Source organism: Pelecanus crispus, chromosome 1 (genome assembly GCF_030463565.1).
Source record: "Pelecanus crispus isolate bPelCri1 chromosome 1, bPelCri1.pri, whole genome shotgun sequence".
NCBI classification, from domain to species: domain Eukaryota; kingdom Metazoa; phylum Chordata; class Aves; order Pelecaniformes; family Pelecanidae; genus Pelecanus; species Pelecanus crispus.
Genome location: NC_134643.1, coordinates 224,492,861 through 224,520,535, shown reverse-complemented (window position 1 = coordinate 224,520,535; position 27,675 = coordinate 224,492,861). Strand labels below are relative to the sequence as shown.

General features: G+C 38.6%; 1 protein-coding gene across 3 annotated transcripts in view; it reads left to right on the top strand.

Moving 5' to 3' along the window:
- UVRAG (UV radiation resistance associated) overlaps positions 1 to 27,675 on the top strand; it is a 101,937-nt gene that overhangs the window by 39,369 nt on the left and 34,893 nt on the right. For all 3 annotated transcript variants that reach the window (XM_075721333.1, XM_075721348.1, XM_075721341.1), the window contains 6 exons: positions 5,471 to 5,576; positions 7,891 to 8,017; positions 8,980 to 9,064; positions 9,563 to 9,650; positions 10,229 to 10,289; positions 12,913 to 13,078. In XM_075721333.1, the coding sequence (XP_075577448.1) occupies positions 5,471 to 5,576; positions 7,891 to 8,017; positions 8,980 to 9,064; positions 9,563 to 9,650; positions 10,229 to 10,289; positions 12,913 to 13,078 (633 nt within the window). The remainder of the gene's footprint in view (positions 1 to 5,470; positions 5,577 to 7,890; positions 8,018 to 8,979; positions 9,065 to 9,562; positions 9,651 to 10,228; positions 10,290 to 12,912; positions 13,079 to 27,675) is intronic.

The window sequence follows — 27,675 nt, the reverse complement described above, 5'->3', positions numbered from 1 at the left end:
ATGAATTGGAATAAGAGGACTAGAGACACCTCAGGTTTTGTGACTTCATTTCTGGAAAAAAATTGTTTATGCTTCACGTTAAGACTTTCCTCTTCCGTTCATGCCCTGTGTGTATTGAAGGTGATCTATATGCTAGCTAGCTCCTTTAAATGTTCCTCACGCTGGAGGCCAGCACCTCCCCTGCTGACAGTCTGGTAGACGTATTTTTTTCTTTTTCTTCTCCATTTGCAAATAGCTCAAAGCATCCAGTGTTGCACTGTCCACATGGACTTGATTATTCAGAAACTTAATTTGAGTCTTACACGTGTAAGTCAATTCAAAACTCTTTGAAAGAGTGGTGGAAAATATCTGTGCTTCAACAGCACTGTCTTGTTTGAGTTTCTTACAGCACTGGCTCTTGTAGAGGTTTAATGCCATAAACGAACAAGTCAGACTTGTATTTTATTCTCTTCTTACTCCCTACTCTCTTCTCTTGCCCTACATCTGCTTTTGACAAATTGTAGGTATAGGTTTCTGAGGAAATTGGGAAAGGGAGTATATGATTATAAATTAGGAAAAATTTTTCTTGTGGGAAAGCAGATGTAGCAAATGATGGTTTAAGGGGCTATGTAAAAAATATGTTGTAGCTGGCTGGCACTCTCCATAATCTAATTTCTGGACTGATATAAAGAAGTGCGTGTTCCATTTCTTGTATTTAATAGGAAAGTCTTGGATTTTTTTTTTTTTCTTTAATAGTAGGTTTGGGTATTTTACTTCCAGGATCCTACATCTCGCTTATTGCCAGAAGTGTTCTGTTCTATTTTCTAAATCCCTGGTAGTAATTCTCAGTTTAAATTTAGTCTCATTGTAAACTAAGGTTGTTCTGGCAAATAAGACCGTAGTATTTATTTCTCATGTGAGAAGTAGCTGTAGTATGTGACTGCTGTAATTAATTGATGTATTTATGGCTTAAAATTCTGTACATGAAAATTCCAGATGTGTCTGATAGAAGCAAATAGATATTTGGAGCGTATGATAGGACCACAAAATCATGTATCAAATGTCTAATAAAGCTGAGACTCTTTCATTAATGTAAATACAAGCATATGTTAGCTTAATAGGCACAACTGTGACTACACTCCAGCTTTCAGTTTTTTAAAGATTGCAGTCAGGAATGAACTTGCTATATAAACTGGTAAGTCACCCCTCTTGGTCATGAATTAGTCTAGTATCTCAGTTGCAGGATACTGCAATGTGTCATAAAGGAGAGTGCTTCAGCTGAACCTTCAAACATACTGTAAGCTGAAAGAGAGCAAGCGTGTTGTTACAGCACATTCCCAAGTTGGAAAGTCAAGTTATGTTGGACCACTGCATTGTGCAGTCTTTGGGATGTCAGGAAAATTGCTTGATCTTGCAAACAAGACAAGGATATTATTACAAAGAAATCCTGTAATGATGAAGTCCAAAACTTGGTAACTTTCTTTTTTTTCTCCAAGTCAGTACCCACGTTGAATTGATCGGCAGAACATTGTATGCTAGAATTGTTTCAAATCCTACAGACAAGGTAGAAAGTAGGGGTTTTTTGGGGACAAGAGGAAACAGTTTTATTTCGAACTTAAAAAGCCTTGAAGAACTACACCAAATAACCCGTATTTCTGCAACTTGGGAACTAGCAAGTGAAGAGGAGAGATGTTGAATTTTTGCCTGCTGGTTCTTCCTAGATTGATTAGGGACGCAGCTTTTGTTGGTCTTGGCTTACAGTAAATGGCTAACGTTTTTGTATCTATCCCACTTCTTTTAAACTTCCAAAGGAAGGGAGAGTATTTTGTTTCCTCTTAGTTTCCCCCGTTTCAGAAAGCAGGTGATATTAGAATGGAAGTAGAAAAACAGCTTTGTGGATCTCCACCTCCACGCTATATTAGGGTGGTAAGGAATTCTAACGTCTGCTCTGCTTTTCAGTTCTTTCCCAGGCAGCGGCATGCAACTCGCCTGATGTTGGACAATTGCACAGCAGCTCTCAGGGCCCCAAGCAACAGCAGTAAATCTGTCACACTTAACATTCGTATTACTTTGCTGCTGGCTGACAATGGCTGTGAGCTGCTGCAGAGACACCAGAACAGGCCGCAGACACAGGATGACGACACTGTTGGCTAAGCTATCTCTTTAAAAAGCCTTGAGTTTCTGCTGTAACTGGCTTGGCTTTCCTGACTGCCGAAGGAAATTTGGTAGCAGGCCAGTGGCCTCTTGAAGCCCTGAATGAGCTCTTAAAGTGCTATGGAAGTGCTAATTTTAATAATAAATAATAAAAAAAACCCTCTTAAACAATCCAGGAAGAATCCTGTGTTGGCTGATAGCATGTAGATTATGCCATCAGTTGTCTCATCGTTGTCAATTACTAAACCAAGCCGGATTGTACTCAAAGCCCAAATTGTGCTAACTTTAGGCTGTAGTGTTGGACTTGCATTCAGACTAGAAATGGAAACAATATGCAGTCAATTAGCATTGAAGTTTCTCTCCATTCATTAGATACAAATTTTAATCCAGATTTATGGCCTCAACTTGCTGAACTCCATTCATTGGTACAATCATAATTGCCTCCACTGAAGTACGTCTTGTGCATGCAGAAATGATGGACAAAATTTCCCTGCTGGCGTTCTTATGGCTTAGTTTGTATTCCCGTTGTTGGATGACCAAATATTTCCATGTGGGTGCAGTGGAGGCTTTTTTGGCTGGGGCAAGGAGATTTCTGTTGGTAGTTGCTGCTTTTGTGACATGAAATCCCTAAAATTTTAATCTTGGAAGGCTTAACTTTGGATGTGGTCATGATCTTACCGTCACCATTTTAAAGATCTCGGAACAACAGTGAACATACTGGGATTGCAAGACAGAAAACTTAACTGATACTGGTTGGCTCAATGTAAATGGCACTATTTGGTATCAAGGCAGCCAAGTTTAACTGTATGGTTTTTCTTATATTGCAAGAAATGGCTGGATGATGTTTGGCTTAAAAAGAAAACAGTTTCTTATTAAAAGCAGACTTTATTGCTGAATTATTCTGTATAGCAGTCTTTATAGATTAGAAATATAGCTTTAAATATAGATGCACCAAATAGAAGTAGTATCCTAAGGTATGTACTGGTTTGAGAAGTCAGTCTGAATAATGTTTGTTCCTTATACTTGGGCACGGGCAGAAGAACTTGAAGCTGTTATAAAATTTGTAGGTTGTTAGCTGAGTATCGCTGTGAGGAACTCAACTGGCAAATGACCCTTCTAACAATTTATCAGTTTCATAAATACTTTTCAAAGAGTAAAACGATTTTCATCAGTCAGATTTTGCTACCTACATGGCGTGATGTGAAGACTTGTAGAATTTCTTTCTTAATCCCCTGACAGACTAAATCAAGAATGTTCTTCCAGTATAAAATTTGATGAAGGTGAGAGAAAGGGAAAGGGAAATGTCACTCTGTTATTACTCTTTACCTATAAGTTTTAGCTTTGAGTAAGGCTTTCTTATGTCTGCAAAGAAAATGATGCACCATTTTGGAAGGGGACAGGATGGAAACTGTTGAAATAGGAAATGTAGAGATCTAAATGATGTTCAGGGTGGTCAGCAAACCTTGGCTTTGACCTGTGTAACCATACGTTACTTAGCTAACAGCCTCAAGATGTATTTGGGAAGGTGGGAGGTATAAGTAGGAATTCCCACTAGGAAATAAATGTTTCCAGGAGGTCTCAGTGCTCCAGTAGGGATGTGAGACTGAGCCCTTGGGTGACCCAGACCCAGCTCTGTTGGCCTCAGTAGTCTTTTTCCACCCCCAGAAGCCTTTAGCAGTCAGCAGAGCCGAGCTGCTTGATGTATGATTTAGATGGGCTACAGCTATCCCCAAAAAGCTCCTGTGCTATGAGCAGTCTGAGGAGCTCTAAAGAAACCAAAGTAATCACTTAGTATAATTTCAAACAAAAAAAATCTTACAGAGAGTGTCATTTAGGAGAAGCAAGAGTGCGAAGGAACCAAGGGTGTCCGATGACTTAAATGTATTCACTTGTAACATGTAAAAGTCCTAAATCGCAATGACCTTGTTTAATATTACTGGCACTGCTTGTTCCCTGTTGTCCATGTATAATCTCCTCTCCGTGTATTTGTTTGCTGGGCTAGGTGGTTTAAGTGCTGTCCTCACACAGATTAACCAATATGTAATGTATGCCATTGAGTTGAGATGGTGTGAGGAGGAGTAATGCTTTGTGGTTACTCATACTTGAAGCATGTAGCCTGGTTATCATGGTTTAGCTGCATACAGACCATTAAAAGCCGTTAGCCAAAAACTTTAAATAGTAATGCCTCAATTGCTTGTAAATCTGGAAGAGATTAGAGAATGTAAAATAAAGGAGCTGAGTAGCCTCTTCTGTGTGCTCTAGTGCTTTGGTTCTTGGCTCATAGCAAATTCATAGCCTTGCTTTAGTAAAATTAATCATTCCTATGAAGAGGCAGAGATTTTTAATTTTGGTGAAATGGAGATGATCATTAAAACATGCATTGAAGGAGGCTTGGTCTTTTCGTTATGTTTGCCTGGCAAAGCACTAATGTCGTACAGTAGGTTATCTGACCACATTTTTGCTGTTCCAGCTAGACCTTAGTTGAGTTAAGGCAAGGCTGCCAGAAGAATATCCTTACAAAAGGAGAAGCCATTAGTAGTGAAACTTTGAATGGGAAAAGTAAGCCTGGGTTTGCATGCCTTAAAAAGGCATAGTCTATGACTGCAGACCAACTCTAATTTTTTCTAATAAATATGTTAATTTCCACTCCATGTTAATTCTAAGAAAGATGTTAATGCCCTTCTCCAGACCTGTTTTTGCCATTGCTTTCCTCTGCCTGATATTTTTTTTTCCCCCAATAAATATGGCAAATAATCACTTTTCCCTCTTCACCCTGAAGCCAGGGCTAATGATCAGAAACACATCATCATCATCTTTTTCATGCTTCAAATGTGATTCAACTAAGAAAGCCATGGTTTTCTTACAGAACGGCCCATAACGTATTTGGAGATACTAAAGGGTGGTTTGTGCTCTTGGCCTGGGTAGTTGTGTGTTATCTAAAGGATACTTGGACTTTTTTTAAAGCTGGCCTGTGTTAACAGTGCTCACAGTAACTGTTGTGTGTGTATCTGTCTTGATGTTAACAGTGGTGTTACGTGAGATCCCTGTAATTACCTGCTCTCTCACCTACAGCTTTGCCTTATCGGCATCTATTGAATGCAGCAAATGAAGAGGACGTTTGATACTTGACTGAATTTAGAGACTTGCTGGTTCGCTTTGGATACTCATTTATAAACTGTGCAAGTTATGATTCCTCTCCTAATGTTTCATTTCAAAATAGAAGTTGGCAATCTGAATTCATATTATCTCTGCCGGATTTGAGACGGCTGGTGCATTCATCATTAGGACATGTGTGGGGAACCTTTTGGTACAGCTGTAACTTCTCTTCTCCTTACAGGCTTCACAGAGCCCAGTGTGCAATTAAACAGACTCAGGTAACTGTTCAGAAAATAGGAAGGGAGATTGAAGAAAAGCTGAGATGTACATCTACGAGCAACGAACTGGTAGGTTTGACTATTTAAAACCTTATTCTACAGGCTTGCTGAAGCATCTGGCTGATGTTTTGACCATAAGCTTCATTTGTTTTGTTTTGGTTTTTTTTAACACTTGAACTTGAAACCTTTATTTAAACCTGTCTTTTCAAATGGGAACTCATCTGAGAAGTGCAATGTAATGGATTTTAGATTTGTGTGTGTTACTCAGGTGGAGTAATCGATTGCTTATTCTATTTTTACCTTTATTTTGTATAAATGCTTTTATACTATAGAAGCATAAACATTGCACAGTGCATGAAAGAGGTTTATCAGGAAAAACAAACTTTGAATGATTTAGATAAATCTTGACAGGAACCTGTGGTGGATTTAGAGTGAGGGGAGTCTACTGGCTGTGTCTTGCACCCTGCTCCCTTTGGGTGAATGGAATTAATGCAAAAGCTGTCACTCAAGTGACACATTCATTTTAAGCAGGAATTGTATGAGATCTTGCAATAGCTTTTGACAGTTTGTTTTGCCTGTCCTCTTCCCCTCTCCAAAAAAGAATACTGGCACTAGTTTCTACTTTCTGCCCAGAAAAGCTGAGCTCAGTTCAAAGCAGCGCATTGACAGAACAAGAGTGGCTTGGAATGACTTCATTATGCTGGTACCTGTCAGCTGGTGTCTGGTACCTTTTATAGGAAAGGGCTAACTTGTGATGTGAAGTTACTTTGTTACTTTAATGTAGGTTCTGGGTTGAGAGAACTCAGCTAATTTCCGAAAGTGTGAAACTGGTTTAAGAGTTTGACAAAATGGAAAAATGGGAGTTTGTTTCCCCACTCTAATTACAGGGTTGCACTGTAGACGAAGCAAAGTCGTCAGCTCCCTTAAGAGGCAATGTAACACCTACTGTGAGTGACTCCAACCCAGAGCTTCTTTGCCTTCTGCTGGTATCTTGGTTGTTAAAAACCATCCAGTTATGGATATCCTTGTCCCTCTATGCAAAGGCTTTTCCTTTATGAATATGTGTGAGCAAAACTATAAGAACACTAATGATATAGTATATGTGATGCGACTTCTAAGTGACCATGGTCTATAGTATAAGGAAATAATTACCTATTTTTCTTTTCCGTGGTTTAATAGTGGAAACCCTTGTTGGGCTTCCATTCCCCTTTATAAGTTTGTGAACTACAGTTTTATTCCTTAATGTTGAGTCATGTTTCCTACTGGAGCCTTGAACCATAAGGCTGAGCATACATGTGTCATTAAAGCAAATATGAAGTGGAAGGAAGAGTTCACCAACAGTTGACTTTTTCCAGGCAGCTAACGCTGAAGTAGCATTATCTCCATTAACTGTTTGAAAAAGTGAAACCTGGCCAAGTTATACAAAGTGGCAGTATCTGGTGTAGTACTTGCACAAGACTGGCTCACAAGTATGCCTGACTGCTCCTTTGGGTTTTGAACTCGATCAAGAGTATGACTGGACTGAAGGGACATAACTTCTCTTTTCCATCTTGAATCTGTCTTCGGTAATTCTCAGCAAGTGTCTATTAAACATGGTAGATATTCCTTCCTTAAAACAAACAAAAAAACCCATTTACGGTAGAAAATTCTGCTTCGCTATGCACACGGCAGCACAATTTCTTAGCGGAGACAGTGCATCAAAGAAAAAAAACAGATTCTTTTTAAACACAGGAATAGATTTAGAGTAGGTACAGGACAAATACTAAAACTTTTAAAGAAGGGATCCTTCAAATATAGTTGTGTGTAATGACATAATCTGCTCCCTGCTGTGTGTTCCTTCCTTTTGTATCCTTTTATTCTCATCACCCTGAAGCTGGGAATTGGCTCTAATAGTGCAGCTCAGACATTTCCAACCTTTTTCCAGCTCCCAGCCTCAATTTAGTGTAGACTCCTCATTGCTCATCTTCCCTCTTGTTGCCAAACCCTTTGCCAGGGAATGAAAGCTTGTCATGCTGCTAGCGCTCGGCTATTAGTCTCTATCTACTTGTCCCATGGAAGCTTCTTCCCACCTCTTCTTCCTCTCTTAATTTCTGCCATGGTCCAGGTTGCAGCACTGAGCACAGGAGAGGAGATGCATCCCACAGGAGGAACAAGCACTGTGGGACACAGCTGAGTTGCTCTCCGTCAAAAGCAGCAAAATGATTAGGGTCTTTGGTAATCTATTGCCTGTCATAATCTATGAGCTCAGCCATTAGGACAAGACTAGTGTCTGCCAGACTTTTTCTCTTCCCCTCCTATCACTCCTTTTATAGAACTGCTTGTGTGTAGAAAAATGCTTAATATTTTTTTTTATTATTATTTTTAATTATTTTTCTTCCAATAGAAAAAGGAGAGTGAATGTTTACAGTTGAAGATCCTAGTGCTACGTAATGAACTGGAGAGGCAGAAGAAGGCCCTTGGTCAAGAAGTAGCCTTGCTGCATAAGGAGAAAAATACTTTGCATGACAGAGGTAAGTGTAGCATTGTTACTGCTTCTATTGCAGATACTCATAATCTGCTGATCAGAAGAGTAGTAGCCTAGTTTACGATCCTGGTGACCAAAATGAAAGTGCTGTTTTGTTTCTTTGGTCTGGCTCTAATCTTGGCGTTTTTCTTTATCTGAAGTTCGCAGCCAAATATAATCTGTTCACCATCTGTGTTATACTGAATTCTGGACAGCAGTTTCTGGTATCCTGTCTCTAAATAACGTCTTACTACGATACCCCTCTAAAGCAATCTTAAATCTGTGTTTAATTGAAATTTTATGAGAAAATCAGAAGAGCTGCACTGTAATGCAGTAAACAGTGGCTTGATGCAGGCACGTTATAATGTCATGAGGGATGTTATTGTACCTGTGATTAGGATCTCATTTTAAGTGTTGGAAGACAAAAATCCCTCTTAATGGCTTATTACATAAGTGAAAGGTGAAATGCTCGGTCGTCTTGGTATTTTGTTTTACTGGGAAAGTGTCCTATAGTAGAACGCTATGTCACTGTCTCTCTGGAGCTCACCAGAGACCAAGCTACAGGGACACTTGATCTTGTTCCAGGACTCTTTTAAATACCTAGTTGAGTCTAAAATAATTAGTCTCTACTAAAAATGAGATTTTTGCCATTTACTTAATTCTGGTTATGCAAATATTGAGATGACTTAACTGAATTACTCCACTACTGTGGACATGAGGGGAACAGGTGTTAAAGGAGAATGAGGTTTTGGTGGTTGTATTTGGCTGGTGAATGGTGTATAGTGCATGAAGACAGGTGTTTCTCCTGCTCTGTCATTCTCCAGTTTGGCAGCATAACATGGAAAATGGGCATCTAAAAGTAAGCAGAGGGTTATTGCCAACACTTGCGTCACTATCTACTTTTAAAACTTCAGATAACTAAGGAAATACTCAATACTAATTTTTTTCCTGATGCCTCATGTTGTTTAGAAAATGCATTTGGGACTGAATACCAGAAACTTCAAGAGCATAATGAATCCCTGCATGAATTAAGAAAGGAATGCACTGCTAAGAGGTAAAAGGACCTATGCTTTTTCTGCAATTGGAAAGGAAATACAGGCTTGAGAGTAGGCCATTTGAAGTGGGACTCCTGGCACCAAATTCTTCTTAATGTCACCCCAGAACTTCTGTTAAGACATCTCTGCTACAATTTGTGGGTATCTACAGTGATAATTACCAGTGGCAAGTCTAGAAGAGGAGAGGTGCTTGGTTGCATGTGTAGACTGTGATAGGACTTTTAGGTCTTTTCAGTGTAACACAGCTTTGTAATACTTAATTGCCGTAGTCAAAATAGGCCTGTAACATGAGGTACAACTGCAAATGAAAAGTTAGCTTTGTCTTCTGTAGGTTTTTTTTTGGTTTGGTGTTTTTGGTTTTTTTTTTTTTGTGGAATTACCTAGCTTTTTTGGGGAGGGGAGGTGATACTTGGGAAGATGCAGAAGGGGTACGAGGGCTTGATACCTTTACTTCAAGCTTTTGAAGAAACTAATAGTTTTGGGATCTCTTTTTCCAGAGAACTGTTTTTGAAGACAAATGCCCAGCAGACTATTCGATGCAAGCAATTGCTGTCGGAGCTATCCTATATCTACCCTATTGATCTGGTATGTTTTTAACATTCTAAAAATCTGCTTGATGTGAACTTCCTATTTATTACGCTGCGAGCAAATTTCATGTTTTATTCATGATGAAACTTGCTCTTCGCTCATGCTGTTTTTTCCAGCTTTTTCTTGGATTTAGTCCTTAGATTGCAAACCTCATGGGGAGAGGACTTAAGCCAGCATCTCTCAAATAGTCTCCATGATAAAAGTAGAATAGCTGTAGCTGTAATTTAATGGATACTTTTCATTTTGTTTACAATTATATAAAGTAACCCTGACGGTAGGCTAGCTGAACTTTAACGGAGTGCACATAAACAGATGTCAAAATATTGAGCTCTAAAACCTTTTATATAATGAATTGATTAAGATGAAGCTATTCCTTCTTTAAAAATGTTGCATTTATTTCTGAATTGTATGAAACGCGGGCTAAAACTTTATGTCAAAGTCACTCTGGGTTTCATTGAATATTTTGGTTTTTTCTTTACAAAAATGCTTTGTTGTCATCGGATTTTGTGTAGGTTTCTGTTTTCTGGATGTTACTGTTCCATGCTCACTTTCCATTGTTGATTTTAAACTTACAGAATGATCAAAAGGATTACTTTGTTTGTGGAGTCAAGCTTCCTAATTCTGAAGACTTCCAAGGTAGCTGGATATTCTTAATTTAGTTGTTACAGTTGACACTGCTTCTAAACTTCATAAAATTAAGTAAACTGGTAACAATGGCTTAGGATCCAAATTTCTGACCGGAAAGGTCTAGACTAGAAGAAAACGTATGCATTATTTATTCCTACTCCCTAGCTGATACAAAGGCAGTTACTGTTGACTGTCAGAAAAGTACCTCTGTATTCTAAGACTCAATAGTGAAATGCTGGAACAGGTTACCCAGGGAGGCTGTGGAGACTGCAGCCTTGGGGATGCTCAAAACCCAACTGGACACAGTCCTGGGCAACCTGCTGTAGCGCAGCCTGCTCTCAGCAGGGGGCTAGGACTACGTGATTTCCAGAAGTGCCTTCCAAACTTAGAGATTCTGGAAAATACTTGTGTGTGACCTAAAATTTCATTGTGGCTACTTTCAGTCCATAAATCTTGATGGGGCCAATGTGCACGAACCCCCGTTCAGATTGCTGTAGTTGCTGGAGAACTTACCAAATAAATATTTTGCATAAGTAAGACTTCAAAGCTGCCTGACAGGATGGAGTATTTTACAAGTCAGCTTCTGCTTTAACTGTCTACAGTCATCCTATTGCAGAAGCAAATATATAATATGCCTGTCTGTATAACAGTTGTACAGGTAACTGCATGCATTCATCTACAAATGTTTGACATGAATTAAAACGTCATTAAAATCCCCTTGAGAATTTCTTGCTCCTGGTACTTGCTCACTCTGCAAGGCATGTGGCTTCTTGGGCAAAAACCTCAATCAGTTGTCTAACTCTTTAAAGCCATCCCATAAGTATTTGTGCAAATGTCATGTATATATGATGCTAGAATAATGGAGGAATAAACTTTAAAACAAATCAATTTGTCAGTATGACAAAAATCACTCTATTGCTTTGTTTTCCTAATTGCACTAAATGTGGTAACGAACTCAGTTTGGTAATTTTTGAGAAATCAGTGGTGTGCATCTTTTGGCCCATTTTCACTTTACTGGTATTCATTCCTTACAAAAGAATTATTAATTCTTTACCAAAGTCTCTAGAAATATTGAATTATGAGGAAGAAGCACTAAGCATTCAGTTTAGTGAAATATGCAGTTAAATTGGAAAACCAGCTGTCTGACATGTATCTTATTTCAGACTCTTAGTAGATAATAATATTTAAAAAAAAAAAAAGAGGCATCTGAAAGATCACAAAAATTTCATTCCCATTTGTGCTGCAAATGTTGAACACTTTTTACAAAATCCTTTTTGAAAGGGGTGTAACTTTTAAACCCATATATCGTGTAGTGCTCTAAGAGAGCTCAGTATGATTTCGTAGTTGTTGAACATCATTATAAGCTTTCTTAGAAGGTCTCTGAGTTGATTTCACAGGACTCCCTTGTGCCTCAGAAGGGATGACTCTGTCATGTTGTTTGTATTGGTGTGTTCACTTACAAAGAAGAAAAATAGACAAAACAGAAAGGAAAGGCCCTTACATGGCTAAAGGATGTAATTTGAATCGCAAGACCTGTGTGTATTCCTGGCAGGTGAAGCTTTAAGGTTGAAACCTTAAATGTCAAATTGAAAATGATGCTTTAAAACAATGGGTTAATCTAAGTTCCTCCAGTTATTGGCAGAGAACAGAGTTCATACCCTGGGGTCGGTGTCTCTCCAACTGATCTCGCTAATGAATAAAGTTATGGAGGAATGCAGCTTTTCCCTGACCCCGGTCATACATGTCAGCTTCATCTAGAGAAATGCAGAAAGTTTAAGACTTGAATTTTGTCTTGGGAATTTTGTTTCACTCTTCCCATCTTTTCTTTACCCATCCCCCAGCCAAATGTTGAGAAGAGTAACTTTTAGCTTTAAAAGTGTAAAATTGGAAGGAGAACCAGCCATCACCCATTTTACATTGCCTTTTAATGAAAGAGGCAAATAGTGAACTGCAAATGATTGTAAAGCAGTCTCAATTTGTTTCAGACTTGCATCTATTCTTAAGTTATAACTTAAGATAGCTGATAGCTAACTGATAGCTTCATTAAGGGGAGACCTTATCGCTCTCTACAACTACCTGAAAGGAGGGTGTAGTGAGGTGGGTGTTGGTCTCTTCTCCCAAGTAGCTAGCGACAGGACAAGAGGAAATGGGCTCAACCTGTGCCAGGGGAGGTTTAGATTGGATACTAGGAAAAATTTCTTCACGGAAAGGGTAGTCAAGCATTGGAACAGGCTGTCCAGAGAGGTGGTGGAATCCCCATCCCTGGAAGCGTTCAAAAAATGGGTAGACGTGGCAATCTGGGACACGGTTGTGTTGGGTTGATGGTTGGACTGATGATCTTAGAGATTCTTTCCAATCTTAATGATTCCTAGTTTTTACTTTCATTATAAATAATCCAGCCACCGAGCCAGGAAACATGAAATTATTACTCTCCCCTTAATTGGTTTAGTGATAGACTTGGTAGTGTTAGGTTAATTGTTGGACTGGATGATCTTAAAGGTCTTTTCCAACCTAAACGATTCTATGATTCTAAGATTAATTATGTCATTCCCTAAGCAATAAGGATGAACTTGTGCTGAGCCTGCAGTGAGATCCAATTGATTAAATAATGGAATCTTTTTGTTATTGACAGCAAAAGACGATGGAAGCATTGCTGTTGCCCTGGGCTACACCGCTCACCTGGTTTCAATGATATCCTACTTCTTACAAGTGCCACTCAGGTATCCTATAATTCACAAGGGCTCCCGGTCTACAATCAAAGATAATATCAATGACAAACTGACGGAGAAAGAGCGAGAGTAAGTATGTTGTAAATATGCTTATGTGGCTTTTTCAAAGCAACAGAACAACAAAAAAAACCTGGAACAGTTTTGGGTAGTCTGAAGTGACACGGAGTTTGAAGTTATTTGCTACTGCTTTCAGTAGCCTTGGGACAATCGTTTGAGTTTCTCATGTTGGAATTCTGTGATCTAATAGAGTAGTTCAGCTTTGTCATTCTAGGTCTGTTGGCATGCATAGTCAGTCTATTGATTGGGCTTCTAATAATGCTAGAAAAACTTACATAGTGTGTCTTATAGGTAAGTTTTGGCTGCTGATTGGAAAACTTGCCTTTCATGTTTTGCTGCTGGCTATGGGAAAAAACTGCAGACAGCAAGCATAAGCTTCAATGAAGAGTTACTGCTAGTACTGGAGTAGCCGTTGATAAACATGAGAAAATAAGTAGCTTTCTTTAACGTAGAGGGTTTTAATCGATTGCAAAAGAGCACTGTAAACTGTTATCTACTAGAAACCAACTTAATATTCAGTGAAGAGTTTTTCATTTGTTCTGTAATCATTGTCTTTCAACGTGTGGCTACGCTATTGTTATTATTGTGCTACTAGGAAACTATCGTGCTGTCCTCAAATTCACTCTCTGAATGCCTTCTCCTGCATTTTGGCACTTTGCCGATTTTCCCACTGTCTTTGCACCTGTGTGCTCTAATAGGAAAATAGCGGCAATTATTGGTTAAGCTTCACTTTGTAGCCTGCAACCACAGAACTCGAAGGAATGCAACACTGACCAGCTGCGGGAGACCAGCTGCTCTGCTCTGATCCTGTGCGTGTATGGATGGCTGCAAAGTCAGGCTTGCAGCACCAGTAACTTTGTTTTTCTGTATGCAGGGTTTGAAAAGGGAGCAAAGAAAATGGCTGAGGGGAAATGAATTTGTGGAGAGTATTGTCTCTATGGGCATGAAGCCTGTAAAAAAAACCTCTTCTCTTTGGAAGTATGCAATCAGAGTAGTATACTGTTTTAACACTAATTCCTAATAGTCCAAATCAAGATGGCAGGGTCTTATTGTGCATAGTTGACGGTATTGGGATGCTTGGAAGCGTCTGATTTCTCTTTGAAGCTCAGTGATTTTTGGCAGGACAGCAGAGGTAACTTGCCCTAAGAGTTAAGCTCACTCTGGTCTTCCTGTTTTGACACAATAAAATATGACTGTATAATTATGTCTTGAAAATTAATTTTGATACCATTTTAATAACTTGTCCAAATACTTCCTGGGTAACTTAATAGAACATTAATCTGTTTTGCTTCAGTTTAGTTCTCTAAGCATATGATCATACTCTGTCCTGTACATCACTTTCAGAAGGGTAGCAAACTAGAACATTTATATCTGGAAAACAAATTTCTGAGGAGTAGAGCTGCCTGTGTGTGGGTGTATAAAGATTAAACCAATTTCCTGTTGTCTGAGACAGATTGGAAGGTTTAGTCCTTCAGGCTGCAGCCTTCCAAACCCTCATGACTTAATACTTTATTTCACAATAGATTTCTGAAAAGGAGAAAGTTTAGCTAAGTATATTAATCCCTGTTGGGCCATTTACCTGTGTTCTGCAAGATTTTTTCAGGATTAGCTCCTGCCTGAGATCTTCTCTTCTCAGCTATTGGAGAGTTCTACCAACTCTCACAGGACTTTGGTTGCTATAGAAAACCTCAAATGTCTTAACTTGCGGTTTTCTTTCTAAACTAATAGCTCATGTTTCTCACCTGCTCCTAACTGAATTGAACACAGCAATTAACATGCATTATTTTCTTTATTTCAGTCACCTGTCCTTTAGCAGCTTTTCAAACTCCAACATAAACTGTTGAGTAATTATGGTGAGGTTTTCTCTATACTCAAGCTTTACTATAGCATGTAGCATCATGATCATTGACTAGGTTAAACATTTTACTTGGCTTAGTACTTTTTTTTTTTTGGCCTGCAGCATTGCCCTGAGATCCATATTAAGAGCTTCTAAAAATCATGCATTGGGGGAATAGCTGATGTTTTCATTTGAGAGCAATTTCATAAGTCCATGTGTTTGTTTTTAATACTATACTGTATAAATGTGTTACTTCACATTAAAGTTTCTTTACCAGCTTTTTAAAACCCTTGTAATAAGCTGGTTAATTTCCCAAACATAGCTTACATTCTGAAAGCTCTCAAAATATTTATCTGCTTCAGATTTACTTGGATGATCCAGGTCACTTAAATCTCAAGGTTCTTGTAGAAGTATTCAGTTTTGTCTGCTGCAATTACTGTTATATTGGAACTTAAGAGCATACAAAAGAAGGAGGCGGCTGTGGTGAGAACTTTGCACTTGTCTGGCCACATTACTGAAGGTAGAATGAGGTATAGAATACGTGCCAGTAGCATACAATTTATGGTCAGCTTTGTAATTGTAGAGATATTACTGTTTATAATCTATTCAAATAACTGTTCCCTTCTTGTATTCCATAAAACTGTTTTGGTACTACTAAAAGGCTGTAAGTTTTCTTCCATAAATCTATTTTTATGACTTTCTGAACCACAAAGCTAAGGCACGAATATAATTTTCAGTAAATATCTCATTAAGGCACTTCTTCAGTAGTTCAACATCTCCAGAGTGCATGAAATATGTGGGAAGAGAAAGTACCATTCCTCAGATGTTCTGGAGTCTGAAAGATTTCAAAGCAAATGATGGATATATAACTCCCAAATTTAAGCTACTTAGGACAGCATCATTTTCCTCTCTCCAGTGACAAACATGCTTGCTGAATAAACCACCTAAATTCCTTGGCACTGTTCGTGCGGAACTGAAACCTAGCACTTCATCGCGTTCTCATAAACATAGTAAGAATGCTGAGATTAAACTTTTTATGATATGTTCTGACACTGTCTGTCAAGCCCTGCATCTAATGCTTCTGTTAGTCTGCTCCCAGATTTTTAAATAAAGAATAGCTTCCAGTTTAGAGCAAAATAAGGATTGTTATGTCTGGAGTGATCACAAATGCTTTGTGAAATTCCCTGTCTTGGTGTTGCTGCTGTTGTCGTCATGTTTTTAAGATAGTCTTCCCTTCAGTTCTCTTCTTTGAATGCCAATACAAGCTAAACATCTCGCAAAGTAAATGCCTGCATTTTTCTGGCTGGAAGCTACTGAATCTTTTGAAACCGTATCGGTCTCCTTGTTCGTTTTAAAGTGAGTACAGTAAAGCACACTTACGCCATCTGCTTGGGAGTCTTTTGGCACCTCTATTGACTCAAAGCTGTGTTCAGTTGCTACTTTTCATAACTGAAACTTCACATGATGCTTCTACAACCTGCCAGTTGAATATTTAAGAATAGAATACTCATTTAGTCAAATCACAGTAGACAGCTTGGAAATAAGTATACCCCCCCAAGAGAAACAATGTTCTTTGGAGTTTAATCACCTTTTTGGTACCCTACGTGTCTGGACAAGTGAAATGCACATTCAGAGAAACTATTTGTGTTGTATTTTTTCATTCTCATTCATACTGTGTCTTTTAAAAGGTTTTCAAGAACTCTTACTTCCCTGCTAGGTAATTTGGAAATGAGAATGCTTTCAAAAAATAGTTTTGCTAACATGGTTTCTCTGTAGTAATAATAAAGAGAAATCAAATAGCACATGCAGTCTGTTCTGGCTCATGCTACACCTTCTTCCCACCAAAATGTGTTAAGGGAGGATTAGAAAACTAGCAGTAGCAAGAAAGTAATCACCTCAAAGTCATATTTCAGGTTAGGGAAAAAAATGAAGGGGTAGAATACATGATCTAAAAAGGTTTTGTATTTAAAAGTCAAAAAGAGCATCGTTGTTTTCAAGCATAGCTACTGGAGCACATACAGGCATTTCAGAGTTGTCTGATCTTGAAGAACTATTTTTTCTTGTGTTGTATGTTTAAATATTAAACTTTTTGCCACTTAATGTTCTAAAGGTCAAAAATATATTTTAAAATAAAATAGAGTCCCTAGACAGTCATGGAAGAAGCCCGATATAGTCTGATCTATTTTTTTGTAGGAATACTTGGCATTAGCTGATCTGAGATAATGGTAAACTACTGTAAAGGTTTCCTTGGCATTTTATAGTTTATAGAAAGATTTAAGGTCTTTTCTTCCACTCTGCTTGACAAATACAGGCACCGGCAGGCTGAAGGATACACAAACAGCTGTGATGCCGTCTTGGGCATCTGCATTCAAAGGGATCTGACATCTCTGCAGTTATGTTTTATGACTTTTTATGTACCTCAGGAACCAAACAGTTGTATGAAATGGCATAAGGAGTGAAATGGAGCGTGCTGCCGTGGCTTTCTGAATTATGCTGCTACTTGTCCTGTCTGAACACCTTCTGTAGTTACTAAACATAGGAAATGTCTGTCTGTTGCACTGCTGTGTCCTCACAGAACTGTACACTGTGTTTGCAGCTAAAAGTGATAGGTCTGATCCTGAAGTAATTTCCTGGAAACTGTTTCTGTGATGTGGAGTTGTACCTCACAATTGCCTTTTCTGGAGCTCGGCTTCATCATTATCGAGAACTTCAAGCATGCCAGAAGATTGTGATTGTTAGTCAGGTTTTGTCTCTGTGTTTAATTTATGTAGGGGTTCTAGAAGTAGCTGTTTTGAGCCAGGGTTGTGAAGATCTGCTGGCGTCAGACTTGACCTGGAAACAAAGCCTGAGTGCATCCGATCTCTCATATCACAGAGGCACTGCCGTGCTTGAAACTAGCTGTAATTCTCTGGGTGCTGAAAACTTAAAGGCCAGTTTCATTTCATTGCCATAGCCCTCATGGGAAGTGCAAAAGTATGAATAATTAAAAAAAAAAACAACTAGGTCATCTTTCACTGGGGTGAGGCAGTCTTGTAACAATTGAAGAGCGTATCAAGCATGAAATGCAGCTGCCCTTGTTGGATCTTCAGAATACTTCTGGATTCCTTAAGGATGTAAAGCCATGAGTGAGTTTATCCTAATACGGCTTCTGTACAGCTAAAGCCGACATGCGAGTGCAGGGCCAAAGGGCTGCAGCACTGTGTGTGGGGAATGTTAACGTATCTGTGTGGCTTGTTGATTGAGTCTTGAATTCAAACCAGCAGGTTGGTTTGCCCCAGTTTGGGATGCTTTTAATTAGTTTAGGGAGCCAAATTTCAGGGAAGTGGAAAAGTCAAGAGTAAGTCGGGCCAGATGTACTTTTAATCTGCACTTCTTCAAGCAGTTAATTTGATATGTTGGTGTTGTATTTTTAGACATATTCATTTGCACTGATAAAAATTCCATTATATTGTGTGCAGTTCACAGTGTTAAGTCATGCAATCTGAGTTACTGACAGCCTAAGTTTGATGTAAAAAGTTTCACTTCTCAGGCCTGCGAGTAAAGCGAAGGTTGTATCAAAGTCAGTTCTGCTACAAGACTACTTCCAAATGACCTTTCTTGGTGTGTTGTCTTTCAATTCTTTTGCGCATGACAAGCTGGATTTGCAAATAAGTGGAGATAAGTGTTGCTGAGCAGGCATATGGACAGTTTTGGAGCATTTGGAAACCACTTGTTGAACGACCTTAGTCTAAAAGTGGTCCTCACTACTGTGGCCTTGCTCCTGTTTTGAAGAAGGGGAAAATCAGAGCTTCAGTGGTAGTAGACGTACTACAACTGAAGGTGGTTATTGCTTTGTGCTTGGTAAACAGATAAGCCATTTGCAACGAAGCAGTCTGAAAAATTGTGACAGAAGCAAGTGAAGAATAACTTTTCACTGACATTAACATCTTCCAACTCAATTGAGAAGTCTTTAATCGTATTCAGTACTTTAGCTGTGATAATAAAATGGCAGCTTTGGGAAGAAGTCTTGGCAAACTTAAATCAGATGGAGGGAGATGGTTTGTTGAGAAACCTAATAGCTGTCAAAGCAAAGTTGATTCTTTGTGGTAGATTGAGTGTGTGTTAAGTGTTCAACTATATTGCTCAAAGAATGCTTTTTGCCATGAACTTATCTTGAACTGTATTTTTACGTTCCACATTCTTGAGGATATTTAGCTAGAATCCAGGGTTATTTTATTCTTGATCACCAAAATAATGCTTTTGCCTTCATTGGGTCAGCAAATATTACTGTGCGTAGATTAAGAACTAGATCAGGTGTTCTTCAAAGAATTTACATACGGTTAATACTATTTCTGGGAACAAGAAGCTTTTACATGCTCCTGACCAGTCTGAGAAAGCAGATTGTTTACTGCAGTAGATGAGACCACTGACCCCAGACATCTACAGCTGAGAAATGTTTCTGTGAAGACATGCTAGTCTTAATTTACTCCCATTGGAACACTATACTCCTGATGAGATTATTTTTCAAAACATTACTTCATTTTTCAATAAGCAGGGACTTGACCTGTATAAAATGTCCTCTAGTTAAAAATGATCCTTCAGTGGCAGGGAGATTGAAAGTTCTGATAGCGAGGTTGTCTGCTCCGTCCTTACAGATAGTCCTTGCGTTGTGATATCCATCACAGTGTGTATGTAGCAAGCGTTGAATTCAAGCTGAAATATGTCACAGAAATGCACAATCTACAAAAAGCCATCAGTGTCGCTTGTTCTGTGGATTGCTAGCCGTGTTTTTGAGGTGTTTGAAAGCGTTATTTGCTGAACTAGTAGAACGATACCCTCTTGTATAAATTCTTATCAAGAACTGCCTGGCTTTCATAATCTGGGTCTTTGCTTTACAGCCTGTACATATTGAAGCTATTGTGCATTCTCCAAGAGCAAGGTCACAGCAGTTACACTTCTTAATAGAAAGATGGCAGTGCTTCTGCTTTCGATTATATTCTTGTTGAGCTATTCAGATAGGTATTTTGAAAATACATTTCATAAAGTTAAACTGCCAATATGTTTTCCTTTCCCAGTAAACTAATTATCTATGTATTGTGTAAAGCTTGAATGAGGATATGCTTTTTTTCCCTTGGCAGTCTGTATTTTTGTCATCAAGTTTGTTTTACAAGTACAGCTTTTTCTCTCAAGTAGAAACTAAAAACCATATAGTAATCAAACCTGAATTCACTTGTGATTTGTGATTCATATTCATGTCTTAATCTCCTCTCTAACAAAGCAGAGTGCACACTTGTAATCCTTTTTTCTGCCTTTTCATTTGATTTCAGCTTTGCTCACCAGGCGGGGGTCTTAACTTTTTCATTTAAAACTCTTCCAATCATGCTGATTGTTGGCAGACTAGCTAGCTGTTAGTGGTAGGCTAGTAGTCCCCCTAAGGTCAGTTTGTGACCTCTACCATCAACTGGTAGCTTGATCTAAAAAGGATCCGAAGTGCTCCATGTTGCATCTCTGTAATTGCGAAGTCTGGTGGTGAAGGCAGTTTCGTACTGTTGTGTTGCTTCCAACAGGCACTCAGCTGTTTGGGTCTGCTACCTAAAAGCTGTGCCAGTCTCTGCTCTGAAGCTGATATAACCGTGGTACAGCTTATCTGAGAAGGAAACAGGTTTTGAAGCTGTGCAGCCAACACTTCTTGTGCCTTGGTCTTCTGGTGGAATGCTAAGAGGTTGGAAGTGCTGGGTATTTTGGTACCTGTGGTTCTTTAGCAGCCTACTTTTCCTAATATTGATGATTTGAAGTGTCCTGGGGAATAGTGGTTTCAAGTCAACTGGCTGGACAATGGTAGTCCTCCTCACTTAAAAGGCTTTCAAGGTTTGCTTTCTTCTGGTTCGGAAAAGTCCCAGCACTTTCAAACAGCGCAAGCTTTCTCCTCTGGATACAACATTCCTTTACAATGAGCCATAGGATGTGGTTAGGTTGGAGGGAAAACACTAGCTCCTTCCTCCCCTGCCTGTCCCCCTCGCAGCCCCCTAAAAGGGGGTGAGGTTGAAATAACTCAAACTTCAGTAAATATTTAAACCTTGTTCTTGTACACTCCTCATCCTTCAGTCATATCCAGCAAGAACTTGTGACTTTTTCAGGTCATTATCTTATCTGGATTGGGCTATTTAGTTCTGTTTTCATATAGGGTGTCCTATCCATGGGCTTAAGCCTGAAATTTGTAATTTTCTAAACTGCCCTATTTTTTTGGTAGAGCTGCGTGAGGCACAGTTGTTCCCTAGATCTGATGGATGACTCTCTGCTATCACACCAGTGACTGTTACACTCACAGAAATTGCATCAGTTCCTTATCTGTATAATAGTGAATAATTGGGTTTCAGCTGCATTCTGCCAAGTCTGCTCTGCGGTCATCTCCCTGCAGCCATTCTGCTTACTGTCCTTGAACATGAGAAGTGACGGGAAAAGCCATGTCAAGTTTGTTCTCTGACAAGTATGGTGGATGCAGTTGGACAGGAAGTATCAAAGGTACTGCAACTATGGAGATAGGAAAATACAGTGGTATCGGCTTCATTTAGTTGGTGGAGTAAGTGTCTGATTTTCAGTTAACTACTGGATAATTGAGTCGTCTTAAAACATAAATGTCCTTGCTGTTGATTTAGCTTGCAAACCTACAAATATTGGCGGTCCATGAGCTTTTGCATCACTTTAAAAATTAAGGTTATCTAACACAATTCCAAACTAGATTTGGAATTTTACCTTCATTTGCCAAATAGAATCTAATACACTATTTAAATTGCGTCACACTTCAGCCTGTGGAAAAGAGTTAGATGTGAGGTGTGGTTTGTTGTTTTTTTTAAAAAAAAAAAAGAATCATTATTTTACTGACTTCTTCCCTAAAGAGCTTTCTGAAGTAGAGATTAAACTTTGAGACTTTAATATAATTTGGGATATGTCAGAAGTCTGAACAGAAGAGAAAATAAAAGATCTAAAACATATGGTGTAATACCAAAGTAGAAGCAGGTGAAAGCAGTTAAAAATGAAGCAATTCCTTAAGCTTTAAAAATAGTTTGTATTAAAGACAGGCGGTTATAGACAATAAAAATTGGCCACCAATATATTGGTACATATGTGATCTTTCTGGATATGGAGGAGTTCATAAATCACAGAACACAACAGTAAATGTATTTGGACTTGAATTCATAAGAGATACTTGAGGTCTGAAATAAATGTATGGAATAAAGATTCTTTCAGCTTTTCCTAACAGTTACCATCTGACTGAACCAACAGGCCTGTGGTGATTTACTGCATGTTCATCAAACACTGAAGTTACTGTGTAAAACAGCTAAAGATTAAGGATATAAAATTAAATGAGATCTTGATGACTGATAAGTACTTGTCTAAGGTCAGCTGCAAAAAGTAGGACAGTGAAGAGAAGTTCTTAGTGGTTCGAGTAGAATAATTAGGACACTGTATTCATGAGTTATAAGAAGGGTGGTCCTAATGCTTGTAACACTGAAATTAAGCTAATTCCAGATTTTTAGTTTTGAAACAGACCTCTAGTTTTCCAGAATCAATATCTGTGGGCAACGTAAGCAATCTTTGAGACCTTTTTTTCTGTAGTTTTCTGATTTTTAAATATGTCAGTATTAGTGAGCAGTTTTGGTTGGAGACATTGCAGTAGCAAACCTGCTGCCCATGCTGCCTTATCAAAACCAGTGGTTTAGTCCATATATTAAAAAGTCAGTAAGAGATGGGTTAAACCCCTTTCTTTCATTAAGAAGGAACTAATACTTTTTTATAAGGAAATAAACCACCAAGCCTGATTGATCCAAACTGTAGGCATCTCACCTTTAAACTGTAAAGACGAAAAAGAAAAGTCCTTGCAAGAGGCTTTTCTCTACCATTTACCGCTGAAATTTCGCAGACTTACTTTCAGCAGCACATAAGCATAGTCTCCTTCGTTATGCCTTGAATCATAGAAAATAAGGCTGAAATCAACACTGGACTGTAATTTAGACAGTCTTCCTACACCAAGGAGGGATACGAGGTTTATTTAGAGGGAGGCGTTACCATAGCTGACATTCAGGGAGGTTTGAACTTGCCGTAGCGAGGATACATTGGACTTCTTTGTGCCTGTAGCATTGATTATAAGATGATCTGCTTGTGTCTGGATGAACGGGTAGTTAGAGCAGCACGGAGCGATGGCTGGCGGTCTCGTGTGGCACGCTGCAGCTTTTGGATTGGGTTGCTGCAGAGACGTCGTAGCACCCGTAGAAATGTCTTCAGGCCCCTGGAAAGGTGCAGCTGGCAAAGGCGGTCATTGAAACTCCTCTCTGCTTATCCTACACTGCTTCCAGACCACAAATGTTTTTAGACATATTCAAGAATATATCTTGAACTGAAAATTGAAATTTGCCTTATTTTAACACTGATATTTCTGTTTAGCTGCTTGCATCTTAATGATTCAGCTGGAGTGGAAATGATGGCAACCAGCTGCCAATAGTTTTCCATATTGACTGGAAATGATCTATTGAGTTTTGGGGTTTTAGTTTTGGGTTTGTTTTTTTTTTTTTTTAATAGAAGGACTTTTAAACCAGAGTTGACAATTTAGTACTGTGTCTACATTCTTTGTAACCTTACAAATGTGATTTACTGTAGTAAGATTATGCTTTTCATTTCAGTTTGAGGTATAGCTGCATGCTTGTTATGCCTAAGATGTGTGCTACTTGACTAAATAACACGTTAGGAAAAAAATCTCATTAAAGACTGGCTGCAATGTAACAGCTTCCTAAGAGTCCTGTTGATGGTGTAGTTGGCTACGTGTAAGCTTGATACCCATCAGAATGGTATTTCTTATGCAAATGTTCAAACTGACTATTTTAAAACTTAGCATTTGTGAAATGTTGCAAGATCCTTGAAGAAATCAAAATTTAATTCCATTGTTGATGGTAGGGTGCTGGTTCTGTGGTTTTAACTTGGAGAAAAGGTAGACTTTCAGCCCTAGGTGTGGGTTTGTTTTTTTTTTTTAAAAGGCTGACTTGGGATTACTTTTCCCCATCAGAGTTTCTGTGAACAAAGCACATAACCTTTGCCTTGCTTTTTGCTTTTCACAACTCTTTTGGGAGGGTTTAATGAGGCCTAGTACTCTAGAAACTTTCACATAGAGTCTACAGCATAAAATAATACCAGTGTTGACACTTCACTTAGCCACTCCTTTTAGCTGGGATTTCTTCCTTTTCCACCCCTGTTTGCCTGGGCAGTTTACAAGGAAATTAGAGATTCTTCCTCTTAGGCTTGCACTAATCTGTATTCTGATACTAGAGTGCACACTTTGATTTGCTGGTCTCGCTTGAGTTTCTTACAGGTAGATATGTTTAGTTATGTAGATCAGCAGTACTCTAAGCCTTGACCCACTCAAACTTGTTTGCTCACTCTTGCCTATCAGCAAAACCTCCTTATGTGTAAATAGACTGAAACTAAGTTGCCCTGTGTACTTCAAACACCCAACAGTTCTTTGTTTTTAGAATTGCTTAACGGTTAGTGGTATCCAGTTGTGTTAAACACAAGATTTTAGTGCTAAGAATAGTACCTGATTTGAATACTAGGTGCCTTCGATGGAAGAGGAGAGTTTCTTGCCTCACTGTTAATAATGTGCTTCCTTCCAACTTCCATGCTGTTTTATCTTGAACCAGGTTTAAGCTGAAGAGTTCTTTACCCGTCAGCTGACGTCTGCTTAGGAAGTGTGGCAGTAATGAATAAGGGATAGGTTGAAATAAAGCAGTTGATGTGGACTTGTTGGAATTAAGCTTGCAGGTAGACAGGAGATGCTTATTTTTGGGAACCCTCCAAGCAGGATAGATGGGAGAGAGGTAAGTTGGAGGCAGCTAGGTTGCCATCTCTGTTCTAAGCTCTGCTAAAATGAAATTACCTAGAGATGATTAAAAGTGCCTTGTAACTGCTTCTATGTTTTTTTTTTTTTTTTCTTACTGTCGCCCATGAGAAATGGCAATCAAAACCTCTTCTTGTGAGACTGGGGAAATGTGGGTCTTGACTGTATTAGTGTAAGTATAAGCTTTGTGTGTGCTTTGAGGCTGTAGGCACGATGTTGGTTTAGTTCACTATGGAAGAAACTGTTCTGTCATTGTGGTATCACAAGTAGAAGAATACAACTTTTGTCCAAAGCAACGTGCCATGAAAGGGGAGGTAAGCTATATGTCTAAAAATGTAATGCGTGTGTATGTTTTACAATTTATTATGGGTTTGCCTCTGTTCCTGCAGTGTGGTACAGCTGGGTAACACAGGTCATCTGCCTTGTATCTCAGTGAGTCCTATAAAACAGAACACATATGACTCAAAGAAATTAATAAACTTTGCATTTGTCACAGTCCTTCAGGATTAAATAAGCAAAACATAAAACTTCCAAAACAAACGTAAGCTTTTAAGATCAAGAATCCTCTTTATATGTTATCTTAGATCTTAAAGGCACATATTGACCATCTGGTTAAAATCAGTCTTGTGTGCAGTTTGGATCACTCTTATACGGTGTTCTCCACCTTCTGAATTCAGAGTGGGACTTGTTTAATTTCAGCATCTTTGGCACAATTGTTGTAGATGCTAAAGCTGCCTTTCCACGTGCCTGCTAGCTTGTTATTCCCTTTATCACTACTAGTCCTTGTGCTTTTCTCCGGCACGGGCTCTTGCCATTGCCGACATGTCAGATGTCTTAAGTGAAGCAAGAACAGCCTTGCGTACAGTGGAAACACGAGGTGCAGAAACAACTGCAAATGGGGTTAACCTGTTACAAGTTGCTAAATGTTGTGTTTTTTTCCCTGCATCAAGTTAATGTTGTCTGAACTAAGATCTTCTTTGTGAGTCACTGTTAAAATTATTACTGCTCTATGCCAGCCACGCAGTGTGCTCTTTATATACAGGAATAGAATTATCTACTGTAAACTCAGGGTGTGTTAGGGCTGTGTTTAAGAATTCTACACACTATTGAAAATTAGTATTCCATAGTCGTAAGATAAATATCAACGTATTTTTACAAGGGCACACTTTGAACCTCAGAGCAGAAGCTGTTTTGTTCATAATTACTGCCTGCTAGCATGGTAGGTGTGTGGTTTCCTTACAGTGTGTAAGTGTACTGCTCTGAGGAGGAGCAGAGCTCAGCTTCTGAGTGTACTTAGAAGTTTCCTACTACTTGATAGCTTCTCTCAGATGATCTCTTATGGTCATTGCACAACAGACACCTGTAGCTTCGGGGTTTTTTTTTTTTTTCTTCTTTCCTCTAAATGTATCACACTTATTCTTTTGAACTTGTCATCTTAGAGTAAGTATCTGTGTTCTGTTTTAAAGGAGCTTAATGATTCCCCCACCCCCCTAAACATACCAGCAAGAATGGAAACAAGGAAGGTACCTATTGGAGTAGAATAGGCAGGCAGATGCCATTTTGTGCTTTATTGATTGCTTTGTGATTATAAAAATACTAAAGTAGTTTTCAAATGTATTTTTTTGAGCAAGTATAACTAAAACCTTACACAACAGACTTAACTTTTTACAGCATGCCAAAGTGAGAGACTTAGCTTGTAGTCGTGCTTTTCTAAGGAGCAGGCAAGAAGAATTTCACGTAGGGAGCCAGCAGTTAAAATTGCATTCAATTATACTCAATGAAGCACTATATAAAATGTCGTGGTTCCTCTTACTTAAGTTTATTGCTTGTGACCAGGTTTAACGGGCAAGCAAGATAACACACAAAGAACGAGACATAAAAGTTGGTAATATTTTTCTCCGAGTCATAAATGTGCATACACAAAGACAGCCACTGACGTTTTTTGAAGACTTTCATGTAAATGATTATGTTATGAAAGCTGACGTGAGGTTATATGTAGTTTAGAGTCTTTCAAGATTAATTAGTGGGAGTTAAAGGACAGAAATGTGAATATTAGCAAAAAAGCAGGACCGATGGGATAAACAGAAAAGCTTAATCTTTACCACTTAAAAGAAACTGTGTGTGGGAGATAGTAGTGAGCACTGTTAAAAGTTTTTAACCTCTTTTCTATACTGCATGTGTTGAAGAGCTCTGTGTCTAATAATAGAATACATGGTTCCCATTACTAGTGACTTAATGAAATACTATCTTCTAGTGAAACATGGCTTGTGTTCCTAATGGTGCTTTTATTGTCAAGCTTGAATGAGTTTTATACTGTTAATTGTAAAGGTATCTTTTAAATCTAAATCCTGCTCTATTGGGGTAGTGTAATTGTAGATATTGAAATTAATTCCTTTTGATTTGTATTTTACACTTAGGATAATGCGTCGTGGAATTTTTGTAGCATGTGTTCACTTTGAAAGGTTTTATTTTCTTATGTGGGGAACTAGTTGGATTTATAGATCTATTAAGCAAGGTGAGCTAGATATATACTATTCTCGGTGATTTTTATATTCCTCAACTTGAAGTGACCTAGTGGGTTTGAAAGTAGCATAAAACTTGCAGCTGACGTCTTAATATTTGATCTGCTGTGATCATGACCTGTTAACCTTTAGCTTTAATGGTGCTATATAATTCTCCTTAAAAGTTGCAAATGTACTCTACTGTGGGGCTGATTGATGATAAAATACACTTTGCGTAATCACCCCTCTAGAATGTGTGTTGTTTCTAGTAGATATTGATCTCCTGTATTTGTTATCTTATATTTGAGAGAGACTTTGATTTCTGATGTAATGTGGGGTTTGTGCAGATAATACGCTCAGCATCTTGATCGTGAGCTACAGAACATACGGTTCTTGAAAAAGCGAA